General features: G+C 43.9%; 1 protein-coding gene across 3 annotated transcripts in view; it reads right to left on the bottom strand.

The window, feature by feature from the left end:
* Positions 1–313: 313 nt before the first annotated feature.
* The window catches only part of LOC149874651 (uncharacterized), a 65,038-nt gene continuing 53,128 nt past the window's right edge, over positions 314–12,223 (bottom strand). For 2 of the 3 annotated variants that reach the window (XR_016439960.1, XM_090031672.1), the window contains exons 2-3: positions 885–1,012; positions 314–794 (exon numbers count right to left, since the gene is read on the bottom strand). Coding sequence is in view for 1 of the 3 variants with exons in the window: in XM_090031672.1 (XP_089887798.1) it covers positions 429–794; positions 885–1,012 (494 nt within the window). In the remaining 2 variants the exon portion in view is untranslated. The remainder of the gene's footprint in view (positions 795–884; positions 1,013–12,223) is intronic. The other variant, XR_016439961.1, reaches the window with a different exon arrangement.

The following is a 12,223-nucleotide window of genomic DNA, read 5'->3' as shown; positions in this document are numbered from 1 at the left end:
TTTAGTGCAACCAGGAGCGCTAGTTCATCCTGCTTGTTCCCCATGCTCCTAGCATTAGTATATAGGCACTTGAGCCCTGCGACTTGTGCCTTTGCTGCCCCCCCGCTCCAAGTCCCAAGTTCCTTACCTGTGCCGTATTGCTGTCCACCCCCTGTCTTTCATGTTCCCAAAGCTCTCTTTCTTCAGGCTGGGCTGTCCTTGTTGGTGCCACCTGGTTTGGTGGTCCACAGCTTCCCACCCCCCCAACGAGCCTAGTTTAAAGCCCGCCGGAGGAGATCCGCCAACCTGTAAGAAAACACACGCTTACCTTTGGGGGACAAGTGAAGCCCATCCCAGCTGAGCATGTCCCTCGTTGTAATGTGTGGGTCATTGTCCAGGAAGCCGAAGCCTGCCTCGAGACATCACTGCCGAAGCCACCAGTTGGTCTCTCAGATGCAGTTCTCATGCCGTCTGCCGCGTCCGTTCACTGGTAGGATGGAAGAGAATACCACCTGTGCACCGAATTCCCTCAGCACGCCGCCCAGAGCCTGGTAGTCCGCCATCAGGTGATCGGGGGTTCTCCTGGCCGCATCATTAGTACCCACATAGACAAGGACCATGGGGTAGTAATCGGTGGGCTTGATCCTGGCCTGGATTACCTCCGTCACATCCCGAATCTTAGCTCCAGGCAGGCAGTAGACCTCTCGTGCTGAAGGGTCCTGGCGACAAATGGGCCCTTCCGCACCTCTCAGGATGGAATCGCCTATGACGAGCACGCGTCTCCTCCTCTTCTGGGTCCTCTCGGATCTCTTGATCTGTTTGGAGTGTGAAGAATGTGGCGTTTCTTCCTGCCCAAGGGTTTCCTCCTCCTTTCCATCTCCTGCAGAGTCGCCAAGGCCTTGTACCTGTTCTCCAGTCGGACTGGAGAAGCTGGTACCTGCTCGCTGCGAGCTGCTCCGGTCCTGGCTGTGACCGTCTGCCACTCTGCTGTGGAGGTCCTTCCCTAGGCTGCTTCTTCCTTGGGTACCTGGTCCTGCAGGGAAAGGAAATAACTGTCAATTTCCTCCTCCGCCTCCCTGATCCCCCTCAGCCTGCTAACCTCCTCCCAGAGCTCCCTCACCTGTGCCTCCAGAGCCCTAAGCCGGGCACCTGCTGGACAGGTGTGGGGGCTCCCAATCTCTGCCCCCCCCGGCCCTGCTGGGGATCCCCCACAGGCCAGGAGGTAGGGGGACATCAGCTCCCCCATGGGCTCAGTCTGGGTGGAGGCCTCAGACCAGCCCCGGTTAGCCTTGTCCCCCCGGGCAGAGGCCCTAGCAGCACTCCTCGTAGACACCATTCTAAGCTGCTGTTTGTAGACCTGTGTGGTGTCTACGTCCTACCCGTACAGGAGTCCCACTCCTGGCCCTCCCGGCTCGCCCGCCGGCGCGAACGCCTGCGCAAACGCCAGCGCGCTCTTACAGAGCATAAGCTTTTTATGTTTTGTGAGTTTTGAGGAGCCCTGCACTGATCCTTGGACCTGTAGGACTACACTCAGTTATCACCACTGCTGTGCGAAGTCCACATGATCTGGTACCTCCAAGTCCTGCGGCTCCATTGTTCCACTCTGCTGTGGTTGCTGCCTTGACCAACCCCCTCTGCCATTGGACAAAGTGACAGACTCACAGCTTCTACTCTCCCTCCTTTTTTGGGTTTTAGAGAAGGTGTGCCCTATTCCTTCTTTGTATATAACCTTGTGTAGTGATCAGTTGAATTAAGCATAAGGCTACCTCTTGTGACACCTCTACAGTTTGTGACTACTACTTCCTGGTTCAAAAATGCAAAGCATAAAGTGCAGAAATCCAGTGGTCTTTCTTTAGTTTTATCTGCAACTTTATACTTACAAATCCCCTGTTCTTCTAATATTAGCTTCTAACATTATCAGCATTCCTGTTTTCAGGTTTCTGTCGAACAAAAATGTAGTTGGTAGCAGTCCATCCTTCACTGATGCCATCCTCAAATGTAACAGTGCTAACTATGAAGCACTTTGACTCCACAGCTTTGCTGGTAGGTGCTTTCTTACTGGAAAGAGCATAAAGGGGACTTGTGGTGATGTTTTTAAATCTGTACTAAACTGCAAAGTGCTTGAAGTCAGGCCCACTAAAATTTGAAGCCCTTTTGTCAGACATTGTTCTTACTTATACCACAGTTATACCACGCCTTATCATGCATAATTATTCATCTTGTTCTAGTGTCTTCTAGACATATATGTCAAGGAGATGAGAATAATGGCCCATAATTAGCTGTAGCTTAAGAGGTAGAGGATAAGAATAAAATCAGGCAGTAACTTAAAAAGAAATCCTGCATGACATAGGACCAGTAGCAGTGAAGTTGGATTGTTTAAGGTGTGAGGCCTAGAGGGTCATGGAGGGTCATGGAAGTTAAAGATTCAACCTGTTACTGTCAGTTATTATGAGCTAATTAAGCAATAATGGGAAATCAACTAGTTAAGCAATAACTAACGCACAACACATTTGGTGGTCAAGTTAGGGAAGGGGATAAAATTAGGGAAGGAAATGAATTGTTGACAACTTAATAAGCAAGGTTAGCAGGATGCAAAGCGAAGGTACCACAATGTGTGGGAAGAGAAAGACAGATAGAAAGATTACTTGAGTGCCTGCCCACAGCAGCAGGTTTTTCTTTCCATTAATGTCACTAGAATAGTGTTAATGTAATAGGAAACTGCATTTTATTTTTCATTTTCCCTGAGTTGCAATAATATTTTTATATTTGAGTTATTAATAAAGGTTTGTGTACCAGGAACTTGTCCCCACTGGTTGCCCTCAGAGGACCCACTAATAATTATTTTTAAAATGGAGCTGAACTAGACAACCTATTTGGCTTAGAAGCTAAGATAATACCTTTTATTCATGATAAACCGTGTAGCTTTTTCCAATCAGAGTCCAGTAAACCATACATACTCCTGCACCAGGCATTATATTGTTTTCTGTTTGTGGCTACAGAATTGACCTCAGAAAAAGATGTGGAGAGACGTAAGACATTAACAGTTTGAACAATGTCACCAGGGAGTAGGTGCTTACCACAGAACAACTGATGTATGGTAACTCTTCATGTGCCCACAATTACCACATAGTAAAGCTAAACCAAGACAAATTAGTCCTTTTTTAAAATTCAAAGATAAGCTGCCACAGATTAATTCTCATGTATTCTGTCACTTTTGAAAGAGCATAGCACCCGAAACCTTCAGTTGAAAAATAAGAGCTTGAAGTCCTGGGCACCCTGGAAAGTCTCACTGCTCAATTTCAGTGTCCCAGTTCACATCTGTAGAAAAAATGTCCTTACACATGTTTTTCCTAGCTCCTCTTTCACTCTGTATGTAAACATGACTATGCACAGTAGTGTGCTACAGAACCTGCAATCCAAATTACAGTTTAACTTTACTTTGAAAGGTATCAAATGACAATAAAAATTTATACAGTGGCTTTGGGTAACCTCTATTCCAATCCCTCCTGTACTCTTAAGTTCCTTTTTGAACTGCTTAATATTTAAAACACTCCTCACCTGCATGTGCCATTGTTAAAGCCAAGAGAGCCAGGTGCTCTGACTTCTCAGCAAGCAGTATGAGCTGCAGCCTTAAATTAAAACAAGAATCCCATGGACTCACTGTTTTCACTGATACTTCGCTCTACTGTAAATGGGGAAATTATGAACAAAAGAAAAATTAAATACTATATGGATACAAGTGTTTAAAAAAGCATGGGGATGTAGTATTCCTGAAAACCCAAATGATCTCCCTGGGCTTCATGAATACAGCTATACAAAAAGTCCAAACGCTAACATTTCTGACCATTATTCAACCTGTTTGTTGCTTCTTGGAATCCACTTGTCTAATCTGGTCTGAGAAATTTACATTAGCATTCACCTCCCACTGCCAGTATTTTCAGCTGAAGTTAAACATGAACATTTGGCACTTGATGCCTGAAGCTTGTCCAACAACTCTCCCAACTATACAGCTGGTCTGATAAAAGATATCACAAAAAATGCCTCCCAAATAAACTGCCACATTGATAGAAGGCATTTCCAGGTAGTCCTGCAAGATTTTTTCCCCAGACCCATCAAAAGAAAAGCAAAGCAAAGCCCATATTTTCTTGCCCTGCATTTTCTTTTCCTATTCAGGAAACCCATCTTAATCTCTGCTTTTGTGTGAACAGAAATATGACATAACAATTAGCCTCCTTAAAGTACTCTGCAAATACTATAGCTCTCTACAAAAGAATCACCCTCTACATACTCCTGATTACATGTAGCCAAAATGTAGTCTCTGGCTGAACTGGGGAGAAAAAAGGTGGTAAATTATACTGTTTAAAAACATATTAATTAATATTAAAGCTTTTGAAGTAAACTGGCTTGGCTATTCGTAGGAGTTCAGTCAGAGCACAGAACTAAGTCTATTTTGCAAAATCACTCCCAAAAGCAGGGTGAATACTTGGGGGGTGGCCTTCATGGATTTCCAGGTTACGTGGCTACATAGGATGTTCTATTCCTAGGACTTAAGACAGCTTAGAACTAGCTCAGGTCGTCTAGCATCACTGGTCTTCAGTCACAGCTGTGATTGTACTGTGGCTATAGCCTTCCTCTTGGCCTGCTACAACGACAGGAATATTCACCTGCCTTCCATAAGGAACTGCTGTGGAATACAAACTGAAAAAAGTGATGCAAAAAGCGGTTTGTTTCTCTGGAGGCCACCAAGATCACAGACACACACTTATTAGCAGCACAAAAGGTGTATTTGCAAATAGGGTCAGAGCAGAGCCAAAGACTCAGATTACTCGGAACCCCTGAGGAACTTTGCAGCTCGTATTTATCCTTTCCCTCCTGGGCACGTGTGCAGAAACAGGAACTCTTACAGCTCATTTCCGTTTCATACAAACATGTATGTGGTTACATTACTACATTCGTCGCATGTATATTATAATTAACTACTTAAGTATGCAGGGCAGAGAAGTAAATATGCATCAGCTAATTGCGCATGCTCAGAAAGTTCTTTAGGTCACCAAGAGTTTAAATCCCCCCGCTTTCAAGGACACAGTCAGTTGAATTCCAGCTTCTGTAATCTGCATGAGAAAGGCTTGGGGGAGTGTGTGATTTAGTATAAGAAAAACTGTGGCAAGGCTGGCCAAGGAAAAAAGTCCTTGGCAGGGTTTTTTTTCTTATCAGGTACGAGATGCAAACTGTGCATTTCTAACAACACTCCATTTCTAACAATATTCTAACAATACTCCATTTCTAACAAAAGTACAGTCAATATTTGTATTACTGCACACACAGAAGAGATGTAGTCATCTGACATATGGCAGTTACGTGGTAGATAGGCCCACATTTCAGATGGAGTTCGTGTTTGTTTATTGTGTAAGTCAGTGGCTCTCAACCTTTTCAGACCTGGCAACCAGAGGCTGGGTCCTCCACAGAGAGAGAGGTTTAGCCCTTGTTAGACTCAACAGACCCTTTACTGGATTCAAGACCCTCAGAACATGACAGTGCTAAATTTTCAGAATTTTCCAACTAATAGATCAATTTTTCTGTTGCAATGAATTCAGAAAGACAACAATACGGCAGAATGGTTTTAATGTTATGAGGAATTCTTATTTGAAATCTCTGGGTTTATTTTGTGAATCACTTTATTTGCACACTTAGCAGTGCTAACACTGTCTGGCACCCTGTGGCACCCCTGAAAGGATCTCAAGGCACTCAAGAGTGCCCCAGCACCCTGGTTGTGAACACTAGTGTAAGTGAATACTACGTGACGAGACCCCCAGAAGGCTATATGGCTTATTTGTCACAGTAAGACCAGGTGGGCAACAGTCTAATAGCACTTCCATCCTATACCTATTTGCAAAACGCAATCATAATCCCAAACATCCCCAGCTTAGGGAAAAATTGGTAGAAGCACACTAACTTGACTATGGCACTGGAGACATGCTAAAAACGAACCAGCAAATTAGATTTCCTGATATTATGTAACATATCTAGGCTTCCAACTGCTCACTGTAACTGCATTAAGACCTGTTACAAGACAGTTCTCTTAATGCCAGAAGCTCAAACCTGGTTGATCACAACTCACAGTCCAGTTATCTGCGGTAACAGGGACCTCTTTCAGCCCTTGCAGCAGAGACAGCCAAAGACTGAAGCAATGTGCAGGAAGGTGCATTTTCACCTAAGAAGAATGTATTTTAGAACATCAATCTTCCACCAGCTACCTAAAATTACGTTACACTCAAAATATGTTGCCATGCCATTATAAACATGTAACACAACACAGAACATGGCCATGTATGATTTGTCCCTTAATACAGTAGTTCTCCACCTTTTCGATCTCGCCACTCACCTCCCCTCAACCTTCCACAGTGTACTACCCCTCTCAGCTGCCATCTGATGTCCACCTTCCTCCATTTTGTTCACAGTATAACCTCCCCCAGGAACCTACCTACCACCCTGCATCTGATCTTCCCACAGTCCTATGCACAGCCCTAGTCACCCATGGTCTGTTTACCAGGCATGCTGTTTACCAGGCACAGTGAGGTAGCATGGATGCACTACTGAGAGGCAGAACTAATTATTCTAGGTGAAGCACCTCACCAAGGCAGCATTTGCCTTTATCTCGCAGCCAACCATCTCTACTATGTGCTTACCAGTTGAGAAGTACTGTGTGACAGGCGGTAGTCTCGGGGGCCTTTCAAAAACGTCCACCTGTCTAAGGCAGTCCACCCACCTGATTCTCCTGCCGTGCCTTTGATGTCATTGATAAGTTGTTTCTAAGGTGGCAGGCAGCCCATTTAATGCCTGATGCCAAGAGCATAATACATGACTCCGAACTTTCCCTTATACGTCCCATTACTCACAGATGGCATCCAAATTACTCTGAACTCCCCTGGCCCCATTGCTGGGCCACACTTGGCCTCTGGCTCAAACTTCACCTCAGGCATCTGGAGACTTACCTGGGTCACATGCCCCCCTCACTGGGGCATCACTATGCCCTTGTTGGAGTAACTACTCTGCCCCCTCACTGGGGCTCAATCTATGCACAGACAAACTACTGGGGCTGGCCTATGCGCAGTCCTTCAGGCCCTGCTCCCAGACCCTACTCTACACAGCCCCTGTGCAGTTCTTCAGGCCTGCCTGCATGGACCCTACTCTATGCCATCTATGCACAGTCTTTCAGGCTGCCATATGGACCCTACTCTACATGCCCTACTGCTCAGCTGTTTCCTTATATGCCCCCCTAGTGGGACCACTACTCCACCCCCTTACTGGGGCTTCTGGGACTCAGAAGTCTGTCGACCTACCTAGACCCCCAACTTGGCCTATGACCCACTTAGGTCTCAAGTGTCTATTTACATGCCTGGATCCTACCTGTCCCTGCTATAGGGTTAATCAAAAGGTTGTGGGAGGCTGAGGCTATAAGGCACCCCATACTTGCCTTTCACTAGGGAGGCAACTGGTGTGGCAACTGGACCACCCCACCACAGGCAGCCCCACCACACCACTCATCCCCAGCAGGGTGTAGTTTCAGGTTATTTCCTAGAACCAGGAACTTCCTTCATAGATTTCACAGACATTAGGGCTGGAAGGAACCTCACAAGATCATCAAGTCCAGCCCCCTGCCCAATAGTCAGTTGGGGTCAAATAATCCCAGCAAGATAGGCATCCAAGTGTTTCTTGAAAGTGTCCAGTATAAGTGCATGTATCACCTCTGTGGGGAGTCTATTCCAGGCCCTGAGGACTCAGACAGTAAAGAAGTTTTTCCTTATGTCCAGCCTGAAATGGTCTTCCAGGAGTGTGTGACCGCTGAACCTTTTCTTCCCTTGGAATGCCCTGGTGAACAGACATTCTCCCAGATCCTGATGTACACCCTTTATATGCTTATAGGCTGCTACCAAGTCACCCCTGAGCCTATGCTTTTCCAAGTTGAAGAGTCCCATGGCTCTCAGCCTCTCATCATAAGGCCTGCTCTCTTATCCTCTAATCATGCATGTGGCTTTCCTCTGGACTCTTTCAAGCTTCTCCACATCCTTTCTGAATTGCAGAGCCCAGAAGTGGATGCAGTACTCCAGCTGCAGCCTCACCAAGGCCGAGTAAAGTGGGAGGATGACTTCCTGGGTCTTGCTTGAGATGCATCAGTAGATGCAAGCCAGAGTTTTGTTTGCTTTTCTGGCTGCAGCATTGCATTGGTGGCTCATGTTCATCTTGTGGTCAGTCATGACCCCCAAGTCTCTTTCAATCGTGGTGCTAGCTAGTGTAGCACTGCCGAGCCAAGTGTGATGCAGGTTTTTTCTCCTGAGGTGAAGTACGCTGCATTTCTCCATGTTGAACGCCATTCCCATAGTTCCTGCCCCTGACCTCCAGGCTTTCAGAGAGCAGCAGCTCCATCTGATGATGTTCTCTCTTTGGCTCCCTGCAGCAGCTGCCAGCTCAGCCCCGAGGGCCTGGTTTTATATCAAGGCTGCTCAGCCCCATGCTCCAATCCAAGAGCCTTCCCACGGTCATGTGACTGGCTCATTAGGCTGCACCACAACTACTGGCTACTCTGCAGCCTGCTTAAGCCTCTTAAAATGGCAAGCACCAAAGGTGCCCTGCCACACAATACCTTGGTAGTTATTACCATGTTGACTGCAATGTAGAATGAGCAAAGAAGCACCAGTAGTTTATTTGGAATGCTTCATTGCAAGCCTAATCAGCAGATGGAAATTAAGTTTATAATAAGGCTGTAATCAGCACCTAATCAAATACCAATGTGTAAGAGGTAGTTGACATATATAATAAATAGAATTGTGTACAGCACCAACAAGTCAGGATAGCTCTTGTTGCATTATTTCAGATGAGGAGCTATTAATGTATCCTACATTGCAACAGAATTTGCCATCTGGGCATACTGCTGCTATGATATATATGTTTAAGTAAGATAATAAGGCATTCCAAGCAGACACCCATGTTTTGAATTTTAACAGAACTGAATGAATCCTGCAAGTCCTACAAATGTTAAATTAGGAGTTTAAGCAGGATTTGTTGGGGAAAAAATAGTCTTCAAACTATTTAATACACTGACATGGCCCCCTCAAGTACTAAAATTAGATCTGATAAGAATTTACAACTCAACTACATATGCAAGAACTGAACTACTGCCAAGTCCAGCCCATTGAACTGATACCTGAACTCAGTCAAACCCCCAAGAGGTTTGTTCTCCACCTTCATTGAAACTCTGTGGATATAAACCCCAGTGCAATCTTTAGTAATAGAAGGAGACATTCAGCTTGAGCACCTCTCTTCAATCTAGAGTCTGTCACTGACTCTGACACTTCAGCTGGTAACAGCAAGTCTTACATATCCTAACATTCAGCAACATTTAACATGATTATTGACATTTGTTTTTAATTATTTAGCTACTGCCCACATTATTGTAATTTAGAATTATTATAAACCTCTCCTATTACAATATTAACAGGAGAATAATTATCATTAGAAATTTCAGGTCTTATCTAAGCTAAATGGCTCACTCATAATTGGAAATCCTGTGAATGGTTATGACATGATAAGAGTCATGACAGTGAGAATGGAGAAGCTGAGAAGGGAAGACTTCTACTCATTTGTTAAATTGTTGGTTTATGTTAACATCTATTTTTTTTCAGTGACTAATCAACATTTTAGAGAAAGAAATATATTGTTACGAAACAATTTTCAATAAATCGTGAAAGCTTTACATATTATGAGAACACCAAGAAGTTGTCCAGAAAGGGGAGAGGTAATCTAACATTTCTATGGTTAAAAACTCTCAGTAAAATTAAGCATAAATAAATACCCTTCACACACACATTTTCAGACTTTTGTTATACAACATCAAGAAGCAAACATAAGGATATGAACTTAATTTCTACATTTTTACTGATCTTTCTTACGTATCTTAAAGAAGCCAAAGCAGAGAGAGAGAGAGAGAGAGAGACAGAGGTATGCACTCAGCTTTTTACAGAAACACCATTGTTTTGTCCCCTCTGATACCATATCATTTGCTCCAGCACTCTAGTAGAAACAATCTTTCTACTACTGTAAACTAGTGTGAAACAATTTTTGAATCAACAAAGGCATGGATTAGAGATAACCAATTAATATTACTAATCTAGGCTTTGAAAATGCCTTTGACCAAATCCCTCAAAAGATGCTATTGAGAATGTAAGAAGTTAGAAGATGAATGATAAAATGCTGATCTAGGGAGAAGACAGAAAACAAAGACTATATTGGACTAAATAATCAATTTTCAGTATGTCAGATTGTACTCATGTCCCATACAGATATCAAAATTGTTTGATCTATTTACTAAAGATTTAAATAAGAATCCTCTGGTCCTCCCCTAGCTTTCTAGAATGTGCCAGCACACCTTTGTAAAATGTAGGCAATGCAACACAGCAAATGGCCCTATATGATATAACCCTTAGGGGCTGTTACCTTCTCAGCTGGAATATGCATCTAAGCAAAGAGGGGCCTTTGGTTACTTCAGTCTTCTTTATAGAAAATCAAAACAGTGAAAGGAAAAGAAAAAGAGTTGATAATGTGCCTCTAATCCGTGCATGGAAATAGTACCAATATATAGCAAACACTTCCACAAGGGTGACAGGCATGAAATAAAGGGCTTCTATACACAGGCAGGTCAGACTGATGCCATAATGTGGCATTCTTTTCTTTCTTGATCATGTAAATAGCCATCTTTGGTTGTCTACATGGCATTTTTGGCACTTCAGACCCAGAGAAACTCTGTAATCTCACAGACTAAACTCTAAATATGAGACTGGCAACAAAATATGAGATTGAATTGACTTCCTATCTTTTCATAGCTGAATAGCTAGAGCACTTAACTAGGAAGCCAGAAGAATTGGGTTACAGGTCCCCTTTGCCCAGAGCAGGTTTGACCCTGGATCGCTCAGATTTCCCAACACAATGTTCTTACTGTGAAATTCTTCTAATGCAGGCATCGAGAACATCTCCACCAAACTCCATCTGTTTACCACAATAGGTCTGGACGTGCCTCAGTTCCATCAAAGAGATTAGACCTGTGAATTAGTCAGGTCTAAACGAATAGACTTACCAATTTTTCTGCTTTGTTTAGGTTTCTTTTGTAACTGTGTATCAAGTTTTGCCTTAAGAAAGGGGATGTAGTAGTAAGGGTTAACTCCCTTACTAAAGAGTGATATCATCCACAAGAAAGGGTCAGCTTAGTGTACAGTAAATGTAGGCTGGAGTAAATACATGTGTAGAGATGCCCAGTATGTGATAGATACCACAGGAGTGTCTAAAGGGTTCTGATCACTTTGAAGGGGCAGAAGCAGCAGATGATCCTGAATAGAATTGATTTTATTCATTGCAAAGCAAATATTCTTGCAGTTTTTTATCTTAAAGACAGGGAGGAAGACAAATTAGAATATCAAGAAAGTTGAATTAGCAGAACTTGGCTCTGTATATATGCTCTTATTTCTCTTCTACCTTATACAAACCTTCTTTGTATGCTCTGTCAGAGAGGCAGAACTATTGCTATGGTGTCTGGTATAGCTATTTATACATAGAGGATGTGTCTACATGTGCAATTAATTTGCAGCAGTAAACTACAGCACATATTATGCTGAAGTTTATTGCTCCTGGGCACTGCATTTGATTGTGTGCCCAGAACCACAGCATGCTTAGCTGGGTCAGAGCAGCCCTGGCTGGCAGGGGTGACTGTGGGGGTTCAGCCTGCCAGCCCAGGGCTGCTCTGACCCAGCTCTATGTGCTGCAGAGGGACTGGCTCGGGCCAAAAGGTGCTTCAGTGAGGGGCTAGCAAGCAGGCAGCCCCCATACTGAAGCACCCTCATACTGAAGCTGACCCCAACCAGCTCCGTCAGCGTCTACACATGCATTGCTGTGAAGTAAAAAACTCTGCCATAGGACAGTACTTGTATTTATAAGTACTAACCTGCGGTGGAGTTTATTAGTTTATTCCAGCCTCATAGCCCTGCTTACGTAGATGCTGAGACGTTTACTGCAGAGCTAATTAGGCAACTCTGCAGTAAACCTCTTGCATAGACACAGCCAGAGACATGGAATTATTCTCTACCTCAGTATCTGCACATTCAGTTAAGTATATTATCCCATAATTCCAACAGTAATGTATCTGTGTGTACTCAGAGGATTATTGTATATGTGCCCAACAGGATTGTTTCAAGTTTGC

Source organism: Crocodylus siamensis, chromosome 1 (genome assembly GCF_052110815.1).
Source record: "Crocodylus siamensis isolate JL-2025a chromosome 1, ASM5211081v1, whole genome shotgun sequence".
Lineage (NCBI taxonomy): Eukaryota > Metazoa > Chordata > Crocodylia > Crocodylidae > Crocodylus > Crocodylus siamensis.
The sequence above is the reverse complement of the archived record's forward strand: the minus strand, read 5'-3'. Positions and strand labels throughout refer to the sequence as shown.